The sequence below is a fragment of the Hermetia illucens genome, chromosome 3 (genome assembly GCF_905115235.1).
Source record: "Hermetia illucens chromosome 3, iHerIll2.2.curated.20191125, whole genome shotgun sequence".
NCBI classification, from domain to species: Eukaryota; Metazoa; Arthropoda; class Insecta; order Diptera; family Stratiomyidae; genus Hermetia; species Hermetia illucens.
Window position 1 is genome coordinate 19,562,749 of NC_051851.1, and position 20,032 is coordinate 19,582,780.

At 42.7% G+C, this 20,032-nt stretch overlaps 2 protein-coding genes across 3 annotated transcripts; one reads left to right on the forward strand and one right to left on the reverse strand.

The window, feature by feature from the left end:
• Positions 1-2,894: 2,894 nt before the first annotated feature.
• LOC119651929 lies at positions 2,895-9,393 on the reverse strand. Its single transcript, XM_038055764.1, has 3 exons — positions 8,682-9,393; positions 3,585-3,822; positions 2,895-3,494 (listed from the first exon to the last, which is right to left on the reverse strand). Exons 1-3 carry the CDS (start codon positions 9,041-9,043, stop codon positions 3,366-3,368), a joined length of 729 nt encoding a protein of 242 aa, XP_037911692.1. The 5' UTR covers positions 9,044-9,393; the 3' UTR covers positions 2,895-3,365.
• Positions 9,394-9,507: 114 nt separating this feature from the next.
• Positions 9,508-19,552, forward strand: LOC119651930 (ubiquitin carboxyl-terminal hydrolase). 2 transcript variants are annotated; one of them, XM_038055765.1, is made up of 5 exons: positions 9,508-9,741; positions 9,841-9,981; positions 10,038-10,180; positions 16,212-16,488; positions 16,552-16,678. In XM_038055765.1, the coding sequence occupies exons 1-5, from the start codon at positions 9,706-9,708 to the stop codon at positions 16,639-16,641; spliced, it is 687 nt and encodes a 228-aa protein (XP_037911693.1). In that variant the 5' UTR covers positions 9,508-9,705; the 3' UTR covers positions 16,642-16,678. The 2 variants fall into 2 exon arrangements, with proteins under 2 accessions (XP_037911693.1, XP_037911694.1); XM_038055766.1 differs by lacking the exons at positions 16,212-16,488; positions 16,552-16,678 and adding exons at positions 18,820-19,093; positions 19,158-19,552 and having other exon boundaries at positions 9,522-9,741.
• The last annotated feature ends 480 nt before the right edge of the window (positions 19,553-20,032 follow it).

The window sequence follows — 20,032 nt, forward strand, 5'->3', positions numbered from 1 at the left end:
TTCTCTCGAACGCCACTAAGAGTTCACAATTTTTCTTGCTAAGAACCCAAGTCTCCGAGGAATACTCAAGATCATTGTCTTGCACAGTAAGAGCTTCGACCTTATGGTGAGACGTTTCGAGCGGAACAGTTTTTGTAAGCTGAAATAGACTCTGGCAACAATCGTACGCGGATTTCATCATCGTAGCTGTTATCGGTTGTGGTTTTCGACCCTAGATATGAGAAATTATCAACGGTCCTCAAGTTGCAGTCTCCCATTTTAATTCTTCCCGTTTGACCAGTGCGGTTTGATGCTGTTAGTTGATTGGTTGGTTTTTGGTGCTGACGCTGCCACCATATATTTTATCTGGCCTTCATTGATGTGCAGCCCGAAAGCTCACGCCGCCTGCTCGATCTGGATGGAAGAGGATGGTGCCTCTCGCATTTACGTCCGCATCGCGAATCACTTTCTCCAGAACCAGGTTGAAGAGGACTCCTTGTCTTAAACCCCTGTTGAGGTTGAATGGTCTCGAGAGTGATCCTGGTGCTTATCTGGCCTCGCACATTGGTCAGGGTCAGCCTAGTCAGTCTTATCAATTTTGTTGGGATACCGAATTCTCTCATGGCCGTGTACAGTTTTACCCTAGCTATGCTATCATAGGCGGCTTTAAAGTCGATGAAGAAATGCCGCAGAGAGAAAATCTGATCTGTTGCTGATTTGCCTGGAGTGAAGCCTTTTTGAAATGAGCGGATGATGATGTTCTGGATGTATGGGGCTATCCGGCTTAGCAAGATAGAGGAGAATATCTTATAAATGGTACTCAGCAACGTGATACTTCTATAATTGCTGCACTGTGTGATATCTCCCTTTTTATGTATGAGACGGATGATGCCTCTTTGCCAGTCGTCAGGCATAGATTCGCTGTCCCACACCTTGAGCACAAGCTTATGAACCACTTGGTGTAATTAGTCGCGTCAATATTTAAACAATCCGGCTATAATTCCATCGGCACCTGGCGACTTATGATTTTTAAGTCGATGAATTACACGGACTGTTTCTTCTATACTTGGTGGTGGCAGTATTTGTCCGTCGTCTTCAGTTGGTGGGACCTCCAACTCGCCGCTGTTCTGATTGTGTGTGATTGATTTCAGTGTCATATTAATAATCGTCGGCACAACAATCAATATTGATCGGGGATCAGTGTCATAACTCCCCGTTTAATTATCGCCTGTAAATTTTCTGTTAGATTTAAACCCGGGTACTATGCAGGCCAGTCCATGGTTGAAATGGCCTCATCCATGAACCTTTGCAGTACAAATCGAGACTTATTATGTGACGCATTGTCTTTGAATAAACTGACAACGGGAGGCTTTCCAGAAATGGTAAAAGATTTTCCCTTGACCTTGACAATAAGCCCGGCTCCATGTTTGCTGAAACAATTCCATATCATAACACCAGCGCCACCAAATTTCACCGACTTCTTGTGTACCCAGGATCCAACTCCTTATTGGGAGACGTTGCACACATCAGGACCGCATAAGTTGGTCAACGCATAACTTTGGTTCGTCACTGCAAATCACTGAATCTCGAAAGGAAAGAGGAGGGTCAGTATGGCTCCTGACGAAGGCTACCCGTTTTTTTGGTTAGCATATCTAGTTTTTGGTTTTTTCAATCTTTAACATCCTCTGAGGTTGTTCTTTAAAAGTCGCTGCCTGATGGTTCTGACAGAAATATTTACACCATACGCTCTTATTTGCGTGGAAGTAGCGAAAGGGTTGTACAATTAGAGAGTATCCGCTTTCTGTAGTAATTCTTGGCCAACAACGTCTTGAATTGGTAAAACTTTTATGTTTCTGGTTGTGTTTAATTGCTTTGTGAGCTTTTTTGCATGAACACGTGCACGTAATGGAAAATTTGCCGAAAATGGAAAGCGCGGTTAAATTGCGCACGGTGTTATCAATCAACAAACTGCCATCATAGCTTCGTCGCCGCCAAAGTTCAATTTTCTCACCTTTTTTACGAGCGCTATTGTACACTATCCATTGTACTGGCGATGAGATACGGGTTTACAAGTTTCGCTTTCTTCCTCTCTCTCGGGTGGCTTCGGGTAAGTATGGTTCATTCCGCGGCGAGTGTTTATCAAATGATCACCGCGATGATGCCAATTCACATGCTTCGATTATTTCCTTTGAGGGTCACGTTAAGTGCTTATTCTACGCTAACAAGACAACCACTTTGTGCAAGGTCGAGGCCAAGATTCAAGGCGCTATCTCCGGAATAACGCGGTACATATTAGACCAGGTGGTCCAAAAATTAGGCCTCAGTGAAAAGCCAGAATCAATTTGATACTTGAAATCCGAAGTATTAAAGTGTAAGGATGGTCTAAACCTAATAGACTTATATTTAACATGAACTTATGAAATCTGAGCTATGCGCTAGGGTGACTTCCGTTGAATAGCTTTGATGCTGAGAATAATTCGACAGAGGTTAGCACTTCTGCAGAAAAACTGAAACTTATTGAAAGCTTTGGTGTTAATGATGAATTTGATTACCAAAGATGATACCTAACCTAGGCTCACCCCTAACTCAAAAATTTTGAATTTTTATAACATAATCAGTTCAAAATGAATATCGAAAAATACATTCTGATTGAACGAACACCATTCGCTTCTTTCTTTGAATGGTACAGTAGAATCGAGGTAGGTTCTTTCCGACATGACCCCGGAATGAAGACGACACCTTTCATTCTAGATGGACGTTGCATGACATACTTTAACGCTTATCTGTAAGAATATAAGTTTTTTTCGCGCAACCAGTAAGGTTCTGTTCAAGGTTCTTGTAAAATTCGGAATCTTTGATAATTAGGGAAAAGGAATAAATGTGAGTTAATGATCAAATAGTAAAACTCCCATGAATACAAATGGGCGCAGTTGACCCCTTGGACCATATTTATTGATGCTACTTTTAAAATAGTGTAAATTCCTATTTGCAATTTTTACAAAATTCTAAAATAACGAAATCGAAAAGTCCTAATGGAAAGTAAAGCATAAATCTTAGAATTCAACATACAAAAATGACTAACATAAAATCTTCCAAAAAATACAAAAGAAAATTAAAATAAATGTAATTCAAAATACTTCATTCTACAATTGTGATATTTTCAAATTATTATCTCTTGGTATTTTACACAACAAATGAAAAGTTTCTCACTTAAACATTAAATGTTTTTCGTCTGTTCGATTATCACAGCAACTTCCCTTGTACTTTGAAATCCTGCAAAATCCTCTAGATTCTGCCTTTAAATGCTTGGAATTTATGTCTAGTAACAAGATATTTCTCTATCTAAAGTTGCAAAGCTCAAAAATGCTGTATGCAATATAAATTGTTCAACGACCCTTCCAGAACCAAAAGGCTATGGATACACCTGTACAAATGCCACCTATGACAACTAGAGTCTTGTAGAAATTTCTTCCAGCTCGATTTGATAGATTTATCTTGGCGTTTCGGACTGCTATCTAAAATGAAGGAAGATTCCGTGGTTTTGCAAAAAAAAATTTACTTTTGAATTTGCAAACAATGCATTTTAAGTAGTAAAATCAATTTACCTGCTCAAGAGCACGAAGTCGATCTTCCATATCTTCGGTCGTTTTCTTCAGTTCGTCGAGGGCCTCAAGGACAAAGCGACTTGCAAATATACTATCGTCTACAATAACATCATTGGACGGATTCACGAGCATTTTGAGATACGCCGCTGATAATGAAGTATTCATTGAATTAAGATGGCATTGGGAGCGCCCTAGGATCTGTTCATTATATTCTTGGGCTTCCGTCGTCGCACAGAGCCTGCGAATTTAAAAAGGGATTTAGTGATTGTCAATATGATGTTGAATAAAGAATAGAAATCTTTTTTGCTCGATTATGTTCAATAATGTGAATGTTTTTTTTTTGGAATTTTCACTTTTGCTTGGAACTGTTAACAAGTATTCCTGCATTTGTGCTCCAAGAAAATTCCAGCGATTCTCGTTGGGCGTTCTAAAAGTTTATTAGGATGTGGGCTCTAATATGTTCTATATGACATGCGATATCAAAACCTGCAAAACTTACTAAGTCAAGAAAGCGTTCGATTTTCTGAATTAATCAAGAAACCAAAATATAATTAAATTCAAAACAACTGAATGGAATTTTAACGAGCCGATTTGCTAATTCATTCATTCTCCTTTTCCAAATTATTAGAAATGACTAATTGGAAAAAAAATGTATGGGTTGATACCATTGAAAACAGTTTTTTGCCTAATATAGCCATGTGGTGTGGCAAATGAAAGACCTCGATTATTATTGTTCAAAGCAGGCCGTAGTTTTGCTGTTAGTGGTAAATCGATGGAAGGGAGAGGGACATCGAATTTGCAGAAGAAGGTAAGTAGAGTCGGGCGGAAGACAAATATCAGAGTCTGACGAATCATCGAAATCTACAGGATGCGCTATATATAAATTTTCCAATATTCCAAAATGATCATTAACGTTTTCTTTCTATTGTTGCTTTCACCATGTATTTCGTCGCTCGGGAGCTAACGGATCCCTCGGTATCGTGCGAGTTTGAGCTTGTTTTGTTCGAGGAATTAGAGTGGAAGGTTCACGCGAGAGGATGAATTTTGTGATGTCGGAAAGAAAATCAAAACGAAAGAAAAAAAAACTCTCGACGGCTACAATTTAGATTTAAATACTTTCTTTTGCGAATTTGTTTCTAGTCGAAATAGTGGACTATTAAATAAAATTGGATATCGAGTGTGTCTAAAATGCTTAAAACGTTGTTTTCGAACCTCTGTATGTCGGCGTGTATGATGAAAGAAATCGTCGCTCATAGAACTCCGGATAAAGTAGCATAAAGAACGATACCGATAACAGGAAGAAATAATATAGATGGCAAGAAACAAACCTAACCTCAAATTCCTCCGAGATTTTGCCTCAATGCAACATATGACATTTCGTGTCATCATAAGGCGCTCTGATAATAGCTATTAGTATCTTTGGAATGTCTCTCTTGCGTAGAGCACGCCAGATACACTACCAATTCATGTTGTCGAAAGGATTCTTGAAATTAACGACCGCAGGGTACTGTTGTGGCCAATGCAGGAGGATACACTTCGGAAACCAGCCTGAGCTCTACCGATCAAGCTTTCGAGGTATTCCCTGATGTGTTTCAAGATTATTTTAGCTATTTTCTTTGCGATTGCAGGGAGTACGCAGATACTCCTCGAATTGTCCCCGATCATACTCCACTTCTATTCTCTGGGGAAAAGGCTCGGATTTCCAAAATTTCCGTATGAGTGGTAGTAGTATATCTATAAAAGCTGCATTTGAAGCGATGAATAACTCAGCGGGGAGATTCCGTTTGAATGCATTGAAAACCGAGATGATTTGTCTTCAGTTTGGAGAAGTAGTCCGGATCGGCATATTATGGTGGCTAGTAATCACCCATAAGAGGCTGAACTTCACCAGATATGATACGATTAAGAACCGTGGCGGCAGCTGCCGCTACATACACTAACAAATTCCCATTTGTTACGGCCCACACTACGTTGAATATCCCGGGATTTTCCACGATATCGGAGTTGGAGCGCGTCATTCTCGCCATCACTCGCAGCGGTCAATAGAGCCCTTTATCTCTTCCGTTTATCGATTCGCTTTCTGGATTCCGCGGTCAGTCAGATCTCATTATGCGTCTTTGGGAGGTCGTTGTAGTGGCACAACGCTTATCGATATTCTTAGGAGGGTTAATCAGGACATCTGCCGACCGATCAGCAAGATAGCTCTCCCACTGTCGAACGATCGCTGGATCATACAATCAGTGGATGTTGAACTTAGGGGTCGCAGCTCTCTAATTCTCGGCACTGCAAGCAAGCGAAGATAGGTGATCAGATGGTGATCTCTTTCAAGGCCGATGTCAACGACTCTCTTGTTACGCACATTCAGAAGACAAATTGCTCGCACGGAGTCGGTCTGTTAAAACTCAACTGACATTATGCTCGAACAATGTGCTTCCAATGGCGAGGCGAGGCGCCAAGCCCTGGGACGTGATCCCGCCAATGGAATTACTGGGCGCTTTTTCGGAGTATTCCCCGGTTCGGCGAAAACCTTTAGTCTCGACAAGGAGACTCCCTTTTGTCCGCCCTCGAACGTCGAGCTTGAAGGAGTGCTTCCGTCACCCCAGGACTTTAAAGGCGTATGGAGGGTGCAGCGGCCTCCGAGAAGCGTCCACCCTAATGAGGACTTGCGAGTATGTCTCGAGGTCCCTGGGAGTGTCGACCACAGGCGTGGTGTATTGTGAAGGTGGAGTTGGCCAAAGTTTCGAAATCGCATCCCTGAGCAGGCGCAGCATGCTGGAATTACTTAACACTGCACTGATATCCAGCACAGAGTCGGCGAGGAGTCGCAGATTCCCCCCGTACATCATCTCCGCGGGGCAGACCGTAAATTCCTCACGGTGGCAAGGATTGTAACCACGACGGATCGTCAAGAGTCATTAAGGCAGCCTTTAGTGTCCAACGCCAACGTTCCAGCATCCCATTGTACTGCGGATGGTATGCAATAGTCGTGTGACGCTTGTAGCCAAAGAGCTTACCTAACTCCGAGAAAAGAGTAGACTCAAACTGCAATCCCTGGTCCGTGATGGTTACGGCTGATATACCGAACTGCGGGATCGACAGTAGTCGAGAAGTATTTTATAGCGAGGTACGTGGTGAGTAATTCACGGTCTTAGGGGCTATAGCTGCGTTGAACTGTTTTGAAAAGAACCCGTTGGTGAAGAGTGGCGGTTTGGTCTTTGGTTTTGAGCCCAGACAAGTAGGCTTTCAGGATCGCTTTGTGATGACGATAGAACTTTGACATGCCCAAGAACCTTCGCAGATCCTTTACCGTGATTTGTAGAGGAAAACTCTTGATCGCCTCTGCCTTTTCTGGGTCAGGGAGGATACCGTCAGAGGTTATGAAGTGGCCGAGGAATTTTGCCTGCCTCTGGAGGAATCTACATCGTTCAACGTTTAGGACTAGTCCAGTCTCAAGTAGACGTTGATATTCAAAGTTCTCAGATTCGGAAAAGGAAACGACCAAAACATGGATGAACATCTGGAAATTCTGTGCAGCGTTGCACAAGCCGAAAGTCATCCTGGTTAACTTGAAAAGTCCGAAAGATCCAAGGTCGTAAAACCACGGCAGTTCGTCAGCGAGTGCGCACAATCATGGATGAGTGAAATGGGGGGTATCGGTCTGGAACTTTCTGAGCATTCAGGCGCCTATAATTTCCGCATGGCCGTCATTCGCTCTTTGGAACCAAATGAAGTGGGGAGGACCAACAACTATTAGATGGTCTGCAGATTCTCTGCTTCATTCAATCTTCAAACTCTTTCTTCGCAACAGTAAGCTTCCGGGGTGAAAGTGGACGCACCTTTCAGAAGATTGGAGAACCGGTAGTGTTAATGTGGTGCTGTATATCGTGCTGAACCAGCTGGGATAAACCATTTTCCGTAGAAATGTTGCGATATTTTCTGAGGAGTGTGCGAATGCGGTGGTCGGCAACATGCTCGAAAATTATCGAAAGAGTGTCATCTTGGCAGGTAGAAATTTTTCATGCGTTGCGGGGTTTATCAAAGACTGCAAGTCCACCCGCAGCATATAGGACACGAAGTTTGCATTGTGGATGCTAATGTCTCCCATAACGAAACGCCATGAAAACGTTCGGCGCAGTCCGAGACTCACGTCCATTTGGCAATAGTCATAGGTGCGGTTGGAAGAGGAGTTCGCGGAATTAGGGCGCACGGACGGGGCATGGGGAAAACCGATACCTAAGCGCCCGTGTCGACCAGGAAGGAACATCTGATTTCGGGGTTGAAGATTGTAAGCCGACGTCGTACTGCGCTTCGGGTAGTACATTTAGTTGCTTGAGCTCCGTATTTCCGATGGTACCAACAAACCGTCGAGGTTGATGAAGGTCCCGGCGTGCTACTACCCCAACGCCCTTTTCGGGAAGCAGACCTCGACTGTGATTGCGATCGAGATCTACCTCCCGACCGCAAAGTACCAACCGTCGCGGCGAGCTTTGTGACCGCATCGGCCAATGTCATCATCATGGACTTAAGCTCCTCTTACGCAAAACGCTCTGTTAGCTGTAACAGGGTCATCACATCTTACTGGTACTCAGAGGTGGTGGTGAAGAAGACGGGGCGGCGACTCTGTCGGCCGATCTAAAACCAAGTGGCCGGGGAAAATATACTAGTGAAATAGGAACCGGGATAGCCTCTGAATTCACATACTTTGGTAGAATTCGTTTTGTATGCGCGTTCAGCTCGGTTTTTGAGGGGAGCTTCTTGGGCTTGTGGTTACGTTCAAGCTAACAGAGACCTTTGGGCCCCGACGTGGTGTTGCGTTCGGTAGAGATTTAGATAGGCCTTCCCACATCTTACTGAGATTAGACCCAGAATGCCTAGCTTATATCGTATGAATTTTCGCTCGAGTTGAAGAAAGCAAAAATTCTTTGGTTCCTTTATACTTTTGACGAAGGGGGCACTCGCCCCCATATGGACTAACTTTACGACAAATAGAAGTGATGGACGATCGAGATGAGCCTAACCCGTGGACGAACAGAACGGCTAACGAAGGGGAGGTACAAAAAGTCAAATTTCATAAACTCTAATAACTTATTAGTTTACCTTTCGTAATCCATCTCCTGATTGGGAAGTTCCTGAAACGTCTCCAGCATAGCCGATTGTGTCCCAGGATCGTTGACCCCTAACATCGCCAAGTCTATCTCACTCAATGCGGACAAGTCCTTGAATCTGACTTCTTGACGGGCAAATTCGTCACTGCAGCGATCCACATCCTCACCAAACGAAGCAAGCAAGGTCTTCACAGCCTCCTGACTGCGGGTCTTTCGCACGCTCACTTCACTCTTTTTTCGTTCCGGGGTACCGCCCGTGGAATCCTCTGGATCGCGAACGCTATCATAAACCCCTTCACTTTGCTCTTCGACTCCATCCCCATACGAATGACGATACTTCACATCTGAACTCATAGCGGTCCCAATAAATTGTCACCAGGCGATATCTATTTTAAATAATTTTCTCACAATTGACTAAAAACGTTTTTGCGTGCGCAAAATTTTAAATGTTTTCTTGTTAAATTTAAGGTGTCAGTCTCCTCTGGTTACCTCAGCTTGCAGGGAGGATGATTTTTTAACTTTTTAGATAAAACTATACAAATATATCATTCGACAATTTTAACGCACAATGCAAAATCGACAGCCGGTCTGAAAACCAATTATTTTCTGGCGCGCGGCATTTGTTTTGACATTTCACCGTTGTTGGCTTCCACTCTGTCATGAAATTGAGTGGAATTCTGTCGCAGCAGAGGCGCGCGGGCGATTATCGTCTGGGGCTCAACAGTTTCCCGAATATCCCATGTTTCACTCAATCGTTGGAGAGAAATTTGAAATTGCCGGTCGGCATTGAACTGGAAATGTACTCATCCGAATTTTGGAATGTCACTTTCGCCGGCAAGGAGTTGACTCGGTGTCTTTTCTGCGATATCGATCGAAGGAGTTTGCTCCAGACACACATTTAGCCTAGAATATTTAGCGTTTTTTAATTCGACCGCTGAGCGGAATTTGCTGCCTTTTTAGTTCCACCGAAATTGTGATTTTGCCTGTTTTGTGTCGCTGAATAATTTACCGCAAAGATGACTACTTGGTTGCCAATGGAATCTAATCCCGATGTAAGTCCTATTAGCATTCCAAGTGGATGATTCATTCATTGTCTGGAAAATTTCCTGAATTATTGAAATCCGCCCTGGGTTGGGTTCGGCTTCTTTCAGGTGATGTCCAGTTATATCCATAAATTGGGCGTATCGAAGGACTGGAGCCTGATTGATGTGGTCGGTTTGGACGAAGAACTCCTGGAATGGGTTCCAAAACCCGTTAAAGCGCTAATTTTGCTGTTCCCGTGCTCAGAAGCGGTAAATTTTTTAGTTTGGTAGCAAATGGCGCAAGTTCTTATCAAGTATGTTTCCAGTATGAGAAATATCGCGACGCAGAGGATGAAAAACTGAAGCAGAACCCGCCCAAGTATCCGGACGACTTGTTTTATATGAAACAATGCGTACATAACGCTTGCGGGACGATTGCTCTGGTTCATAGTTTGGCGAACAATAAAGAGTAAGTTTAACCTTTTTTTTTGCAAAGAAAAAACAATCAACAAAGCGTGCAGTAGAGAGCTACTGCTCCGCGCATATGGGTGGAGACCACAATCTTCCTATGTCAGTAATGACCGGAGTATCTTTTACGACATGTCTGCGCTAAATTAGCTCTGTCACGTCATATAATCTTGTTAAAATGCGTTGTTAACTCAATTTCATCCTACATTCAACAGAATATTTCTATAAACACCCACCATCCGTGAAAGTCTCATTTCTATAATAAACCTGATTTGATGATGGATGATGTCACAGTCATCTTTCGTGAGTATTCAAATAGTTGATGCAAATCTCTAAGCGGGACTCAATGAATAGCGCATATTTTTCAGCTACAGTTCAAATTGTAGCTCATGTCGATAAGTATCTAATTCGTACCCTGATTGGTTCTTCACTTGAGTTTGTGTTATTCCGATGAAATCAATGAAAGCTGAATTCTAAAGGGTCTTGCCCATATGGTAGCATAGAGTCAATATTTATATGGAAAGACTTAATTCTAAATCGTCCCTCAATAAGCTCGTACGTTAACTAATTAAGCTATGGGACGGATTTTGGAGGGCTCACCAAATCCATGTCCCCCTTCGGAGAAATCGATGGAAAGCTCGCATTCAGTGCCTATCGCGCGGCCAGAAAAGAAAGTATGGTAATTCTCAACTTGCGAGAAATCGGAAATCCGACTACGCCCTCCCCGTCCGCGGTACGACTGCATAAATTGACCCGTAAACGGAAGAGGAAGGCTCAGTAGAAGAAAACTTCAGCCGCCGGAGAGATGGGACTACAGATGGAATCCTGACTGCCAGAACTTTTTCTTTTATCGTTACCAGGAAGAGCGGAAGAAAGGAAAGCTGATGACGTGGACGCTGCTGGTGTAACGTCGATACGCGAAGATAAAGCCAAGCGGCCCGGACACCGTGAACCTGCAAGGGCTCCGCACCTACGGCAGAAGAAGGCTGGCTGCACCATCTGGTATAGTAATGTCCAGAGAAATGGGACGCAAGAATGCGGAATGATGACAAACTGGTACCACGCTGAGGCCCATATTGGTCGCACTAGACTATTCGGTCAGCGGTAATGGGCGCAATAAGAGTGAGATCAATACAAGTGTGGTGGGCAATGCTTTGTTGTGCCCCGCACTAAGGCCTGTTCACCCCCATAGATATACGAACACAAAAGCGGGAAAAGTGCCTCATTTTTAAGGTTTTGTGTATTAATATCAATTATAGCGATTGACACGAAATTGGGTGAAAAGGTGGAAACCGTGAACACTCGCACGTAGGTCGTGTAAAGGGGTGTAAGTTTTTTTTTCACCAAATATAGTCATGTGGGGTGTCAAATGAAAGGTCTCGGTTAGTATGTTTCGATCATCATCATCAACGGCGCAACAACCAGTATCCGGTCTAGGCCTGCCTTAATAAGGAACTCCAGACATCCCGGTTTTGCGCCGAGATCCACCAATTCGATATCCCTAAAAACGGCAGACAGTCCTGACCTACGCCATCGCTCCATCTCAGGCTGGGTCTGCCTCGTCTTCTTTTTCTACCATAGATATTGCCATTATAGACTTTCTGGGCTGGATCATCCTCATCCATACAGATTAAGTAGCCCACCGCAACTTGTTCAGCCGGATTTTATCCACAACCACATGGTCGTGGTGTCGGACATAGATTTCGTCGTTATGTAGACCATGGAATCGTCCATTCTCATGTCGGAGGATTCTTCTCTCGAATGCGGCCAAGAGTTCGCAATTTTTCTTGCTAAGAACCCAAGTCTCCGAGGAATACATGAGGACTGGCAAGATCATTGTCTTGTACAGTAAGAGCTTCGACCCTATGGTGAGACGTTTCGAGCGGAACTGTTTTGGTAAGCTGAAACAGGTTCTGTTGGCTGCCAACAACCGTACGCGGATTTCATCATCGTAGCTGTTATCGGTTGTGATTTTCGACCCTAAATAGGAGAAATTATCAACGGTCTCAAAGTGTAGTCTCTTATCTTTATTTTTTCTGTTTGACCAGTGCGGTTTGATGTTGTTGGTTGGTTGGTTTTTGGTGCTGACGTTGCATCATATATTTTGTCTTGCCTTCATTGATGTGCAGCCCAAGATCTGGCGCCGCCTGCTCGATCTAGATGAAGGCAGTTTGTACGTCTCGGGTCGTTCTTCCCATGAAGTCGATATTGTCAGTATAAGCCAGTAGTTGGGTGGACTTAAAGAGGATCATATCTCTTGCATTTACCTTAGCATCACGGACCACTTTCTCGAGGGCCAGATTAAAGAGGACGCATGATAGGGCATCCCCTTTTCGTAGACTGTTGTTGATGTTAAATGGTCTTGAAGGTGATCCTGTTGCTTTTATCTGGCCTCGCCCATTGATCAGGGTCAACCTAGTCAGTCTTATCAATTTCGTTGGGATACCGAATTCTATCATGGCCGTGTACAGTTTTACCCAAAACCAGGGTTAGGCGGTCATAGGCGGCTTTAAAGTCGATGAAGAGATGGTGAAACTGATGTCCATACTCCAACAGTTTTTCCATCGCTTGCCGCACAGAAAATCTGATCTATTGCTGATTTGCCTGGAGTGAAGCCTCTTTGGTATGGGCCAATGATGTTCTAGGCGTATGGGGCTATCCGGCCTAGCAAGATAGCGGAGAATATCTTATAGATGGTACTCAGCAACGTGATACCTCTATAATTGCTGCATTGTGTGATATCTCCCTTTTTATGTATGAGACAGATAATGCCTCGTTGATGTCTCCATATTTCACTAATTCGGCTGTAATTTCATCGGCTCCTGGCGACTTATGATTTTTAAGCCGATGAATTGCACGGACTGTTTCTTCTATACTTATTGGTGGCAGTATTTGTCCGTCGTCTTCAGTTAGCAGAACCTTCAACTCGACGATGTTCTGGTTGTTCAGTGGTTCATCAAAATACTCAACCCATCGCTCCAACATGCCCATTTTGTCGGAAATCAGATTTCCCTCTTTGTCTCGACAGGATGAGCATCGAGGTGTGTAAGGCTTCATCCTGCGGGCTTGTTGGTAAAACTTGCGCGCCTGGTGCGGTTGCTTGTAGTTTTCGAGTTCACAGACCTGTTGGTTCTCCCAGGCTTCCTTTTTCCGTCTGTGAAGTCGCTTCCCCACTCACCGGAGTTCGTGATAAGTCTCTGCGCGTGCCCGCGTTCTTTGAGAATGGGGCATTCTTCCGTTCCGTTGCTAGCTTACATTCATCGTCAAACCAGCCGTTCCGACTTTTCTTGTGGTTGTGGCCAAGTATCTTTGTGGCCGTATCAATGATAACGTTCTTCTGGTGGTTGTGAAGATCATTTCTTGATGCTTCACCTCCAGGATCTCTCTTGACGGCGGTTATTGCGGCATCCATTTCGCCCTTATATGTGTTGCGGAGGGCTGTACTGTGAATGGCTTCAGTATTCACTCTCACTTGATTGTGAGAGGGGGTTGTAGGTGGTGTCGTAAATCGAGCTCGGAGCACCATGCCAACGAGATAATGGTCCGAGCCCCCCCTATATGTTCTGACATTCATCAAGGCTGAGAAGTGGCGGCGTTCAATCAGCATGTGGTCAATTTGGTTGAGAGTGATCCCATCTGGAGAGGCCCACGTATGTTTGTGGACCGCTTTCTGCGCAAACCGGGTACCTCCAACAAACATTTCATGCGATATTGCTAACTGAATAATCCGTGGTCCGTTATCATTGGTATCCCTATGTAAGCTATGAGAGCCGACGTATCGGCTGAATACGAGCTCCGTCTCTACTTGACTGTTAAAATCTCCAAGTATGATTTTGATATCATACTTGAGACCGGCTTCGAGAGTCCGCTTAACTGCCTCGTCGAAGGTATCCTTCTCCGACTCTGCAGTCTCCTCTGTAGCAGCAGGTTTCATTTTTTGGCTGACTAAGAAACCTCCCCCGAGCACATGGTTTACGGGATGGCCGCCATAATATATGGTGTAGTGGCTCTTCTCCAGGAAACCGGTTCATCACCAGCCTTATATTGGGACAGGGTATCGGCTAGCTGCTCACCAGCATTCGGTCTGTACAGGGACCGCCCAGTCCATGAGAAAATGTGCAAATCGTTAATCCGATGTCGTTGTCGGGTTCGTCGTTTTGAAATCCATCCTGTCCGAGGCTCCTTCCGTGGCTTCGTAACATCGGTTTTCCATGTAGGGTTGTCAGCCCTATCCCACCCCCAAACTGGAGGACCAATTGGCACATTTTCTCCCGTTTTTAGGCGCCTTCATCCTTCTCCGTCTGCAGTTTTTTATGAAAAAGGAACTCCCAGCGATCACCACGTGGAGGTGGAGATAGGGTTTCGTAGTAGAGCTGTTGGTGTTGGTTCAACAGGCGTTTCCCAGGTTTTATACTCCATCGTGTGTATCAATCCACATTTCGCCCTTGGACCTAGACTACCCTTTGACAGCTCGATTACCTCTTTTTCGGCAAAAAATTTCTTCCTGGCGAGTATTCTTTTGAGGTCTGAGAACAGGAAAAAGTCATTGGGGCCAGATCAGGAGAATATTGTGAATGTAGAAGCAGTTCGAAGCCCGATTCATGCAATTTTGCTATTGTTTTCATTGACTTGTGCATTGCCTTGATTTAAAAGCACTTTTTTTTTCTCCAAATGGGACCGTTTCCCCGCGATTTCCTTCTTCAAACGCGCCAATAACGCCATGTAATACTCGCTGTTGATGGTTTTTCCCTTCTCAAGATAGTCGATGAATACTATACCATGTGCATTCCGAAATCTGATGCCGTTGCCCAGTTAGCCGGCTGTTGCGTCTTTGCACCCTTTGGAATCGGTTCATCACGTGTAGTCCACTCAGATGACAACCATTTTGATTCTGGTGTGAAATGATGTTTCGGCCATTCTCACATAGCAACGCATAAATTCAGGATTTTTAAGTAGGAAAAGCTTCAAACATTGCTCAGAATCATCAACTCGTTGTTTTTAATCAATTTTGAGCTTGCGCGGCACTCACTTTGAACAGAACTTTCGCATATCCAAACAATCATGCATGATATGTCCAATGCGTTCCTTTGATATCTTTAGAGCCTTAGCCGTCCCGATGGATTTTTTTTTTATGTTTTCGTCGGCAACAGCCTCTTTGGGGCGTCCACTGCTTGCATCGTCCTCGGTACTCTTTTCACCTCGTTTAAACTTAACAAAAACTTCACAATGGTTGATTTTCTTCTTCTTCTTCTTCTCTTTTCCGCCAAAAAGCAATGCTTTATTAACATGCGAAATTCCTTTTTATCCTTTTTCTTCAAACTAACAAAAGTTGCTTTACTCAAAATGCTCTATCCCACAAACTAATAGTCCGACAGCTGTCAAATTTGTACATGTGCCCTTTAACTAAAAAGCATGTGGATTTAATACTAGCAGCGTCATCTGTGTGTTAGCTTACGAAATTTTCAGCCCACCGGATATAATAGAAAAGGAGAAAAAAGAATAAGTCACGCCGAAAATATTGGCTATCATTCATCGCAGAGGAAGGCTTGAAAACCCATAGAGTTTCGTTTTATGTTAGTTTTATGAATGTGTGCCTAACAATATGGGGCTGCATATCAATCAAAGCCCAAAACCAGGAACTAGATATCAAATCCATGTACAGGATCATGGTAACGGAAAATTTAGTTAACACTTTGAAATTTTTGAAACGCTGCATTATTCTTTGAATATGTAGAAAGATCATGATGACTGTTTCAGTTTCGTAAACTGCACTTGCTCTGAAGACATCGTCATACAAGACTTTTTTTACCCTGGTCGGCTAATGCATCAATGTGAATGTGAATACTTACATTCATTTCCCGATACAGAAAGCACCTCATTCTGATGAATATTTGAGCAAATCAGAAAAGAAATATTGCAACAAATAGTATTACACTAACAACAAATTTCATGGATTGATTTATTAAATCACCGAATTCGTGCATTGAGCCAATAAAAGTTTAAAGGAATACAATTTTATCGATAATTTTCAGTGTCTTACTCAAAGGAGAAGGAATTCTTCAAAATTATTTGCAAAAAGCTGAACCCCTTACACACGAAGAACGTGGCCGAAAATTAGAAGCTGATGAAGCATTCACTATCGCACATCAGGAGGTGGCACAACAAGGTCAAACGACTGTTAATCTTGATGATGAAGTTGATCATCACTTTATAGCTTTGGTTAATAAGGGTGGTCATATTTACGAGTTGGATGGCGAGAGATCTGGTCCAGTTGATCACGGTGAAACATCCGAAGATAATTTCTTGAAAGTACTTTGAATTATCCGAAGAGAATTTTAAATGGAAACAGCTAAATGGATAATTTCACTTTAGGATGCTGCTCGCGTTTGTAAGGAGTTTATGGCTCGGGATCCTGATGAGATGCGTTTTACTGTGATTGCATTGGTACCGACTTTGGATTAGTCACGGGGTCTCAAGCGCTTTCAATTTGGATCAAATCAAAATCGAAACTGTTAATAATACAAAAAATAATGGAAATTTATTGTTTTAATTTAATTGGTATAATATCGATATTTAAGTTTATTGATCGACAGCAGAATACAAACTCCTGGGTCTAATCTATGGATTTCTCCTTTTTATTCCCGTCTTTGCAGGGCATGCAAATGTCCGCAGTTTTTTCTCTTTTATTGCTATCTTTCCAACATTTAATTTTCAATGAAACTCTACTTCAGTGGCTTAGCAAACTCTGCCACCGCAAAGTTTGTGAGAAATAGGCGGAAACATGAGAGCTAACTACAAGGCTAATATTATGTCGCCTTATGCCTACTTTAACAGCCAAATATGAGCCCTTTGACTGGGGCACATAAATAGGTAAAATCAACTGCGAAACTTACTTGACTTATCAAATAGGGTTGATAGTATACCAGGTGTACTCCTAATTAATTTCCGTTTTTTTCGACGGATAGCGTTCTATGCTTTGTGTCGCTGTTGGTCACACATACCTGTGATTTTGTTTAGTTGGTGTCGTGTGTCTAAAGTGCGTTGACGTTTCCCCAAAAAGTTCATCCAGCAAGTTTTTATTGTGCGTCAAAAATGTTGGCGTTCGTACTGAATTTCGAGCATATGCGCCGTGCATTGCTTTTCATGTTCAATCAAGGAAAAAAGGTGTCTGAGAGCCACTGTGCCCTTGTAGAAGTTTATGGCAATCGTGCATTAACACTTGGAACATGTGAAACGTGGTTTCGACAATTCAAAAATAGAGATTTCGACCTGAACGACGTCGCACACTCCGGCAAGCGAAAATCGTTTGATGACGCCGAATTGCAAGCATTATTGGATGAAGACAACATACAAACGCAACGACAGCTTGCATATACGTTGGGAGTTCAACAGCAAGCAATTTCGAAGCATCTACGAGCCATGGGAAAAATTCAGAAGTGCGGAAAGTGGGTACCACATGAACTGACCGAGAGACAAATGGAGAACCGAAAAGTGACGTGTGAAATGCTGCTTCAACAGTACAAAAGAAAGTCTTTTCTAAATCGTATTGTTACGGGCGACGAAAAGTGGATTGTCTTGGAGAACCCTGAACGCAACAAATCGTGGGTGAGTCCAGGTGAAGCATCGAAATCGACGGCACGACCAAATCAGTATGGTCGGAAGGTCATTCTGTGTGTGGGGTGGGACCAGACCGGCGTGATCTACTTTGAATTGCTGAAACGTAGTGAAATTGTGAACGCCGTTCGTTGCAAACAACAAATGAAAGATTTAAGCCGAGCGATTGCAGAGAACCGACCAGAATATCAAGAAAGACAGAAGAAGGTGATTTTGCTCCACGACAATGAATCATCGCATAAGTCGAAACTTTTTCGCGACACGCTGGAAAAATTCAAGTGGGAGGTGCTTAATCATGCGGCTTACTCACCAGACTTGGCCCCCTCTTTGCCTCGTTGGGCCATGCATTTTCTGAGAAGCGCTTCGACTCCTACGAAAATTTGCGGAAATGGCTCACTGAGTGGTTCACCTCCAAAGATAGTCAATTCTACTGGCGTGGTATTCACAAATCACCAGAAAGATGGGAAAAGATAAAAAATATTTCGAATAAAATAACTATTACGGTTCCCTTGGAATTATGTGTTTTATTCACAAAAAAAAAACCGGAAATTAATTAGGAGTACACCTGGTAAAATAGTAGATCATATTTTGAAAATTTACTGCGAATTCACGTAAGTTCATTGTAGGTACATAAAATTTTGCAGTAATATATTTTTTAACATGAAACATCAAACTGGAAAGTTTGGTGGAAATCTTGCTATCATTTACAAGTTATAGTAGGTCAAAATAGCCTCTTTCACGTCAAACTACTACTCCTTAAGAGATAGAATGTCAGTACCACATTGAATTGGATATCGGATGTGTTCAACGCATATATACTACGAGCTACATATAAATGAAAGCATTGTGTACCAAAAAATTCTTGCATAAAAAATTAACAAAACCTTTCATACTTGAAACACTGAGCTTCTGGTTTCCGACTCTTTTTAATGTTGATTAAGCCATCCAAAAGTAAAAACTTTGGGCTTCATATGGTGCTGGTTCGTTTAAAAACAGAACTATTATAACTTCATTCATAATTTTCAGCATCCCAATCGAGGAAGGAATCCTTCAAAACTACCTAAAGGCAGCCACATCCCTATCACCCGAAGAACGCGGCCGTACTTTGGAAGCTGACGAAGCATTCACCACCGCACATCATGAATTGGCTCAGCAGGGTCAGACAGCTGCAAACCCCGATGAAGGCGCTAACCACCATTTCGTAGCTTTGATTAACAAGGACGGCCATCTGTTCGAGTTGGATGGCAGGAAGTCCGCACCAGTTGATCACGGTGAAACATCCGAGGGGAAATTTTTGAATGTATGATACAATACTGGAAACAGATTCAAATCAATCTAAAGCTTGGTTAAAACTACCATTTCAGGATGCTGCTCGTGTCTGCAAGGAGTTCATGGAACGTGATCCTGATGAGGTGCGTTTCACTGTGATTGCTTTGGTACCAAAACAGGAATAGAAAAATCTCACGCATGAATGTTAGTTTATGATTGAAAAGAAAATATTATTGCTCGCTTATTCGAAGGGCACAAAATTTCTCATTTATATCGAAATGTTCAACGCATTCATGAAACGAGAAGACTAAAACATGTATTGAAGCTTCTGTTTTTGGATTTTTCAAGTAGTGCTCTTTACAGCTTTTGATATGAATTATATAATATAAAAGATCTACAATTGGGATATTATTTTTGTGGTGTACAACACTGAATTATCGTTTAATTTGTGATATGAACACGTGAATATATGCTTAATCAATGCCTTTAATTTTTTATGTGTATGCTTATAAATAAAACTTAATTGAAAATTCACACATCTCTATTTTTTTAACACAGTTGCGGGTAAAGATGTGCTTTTTAGTAGTGTATCGATGAAATTAATTAGAAATTCCTATGCAAAGCCATCCTGAGAGAATGGGCGGCTGCTACTGAATTGTTCCGACTCTTACGATGACTCTTGTCCCCACAAATGTTCGACCCAGCTTAGTACTAAGAAACACAAACTTAGTTTCAAGGCAATTTTAATTCGATGTAATTACTTCAAGGATTCTGAATACACGAAAAACTCGTGTGTGGCAACTAAGGTGCACTCGATACTGTAGGGCGTCCAGGAGTTTCAAAATTGTGAAAACGACAGCCGAGTGGCAGTGTGCAATATAACACATAATTTGTAACTCCTATCCTAAACGGTAAGCCACCAAAGATAGGCGCACAGCAGTATCGTATTGTTTGGACCACACTGAACGCT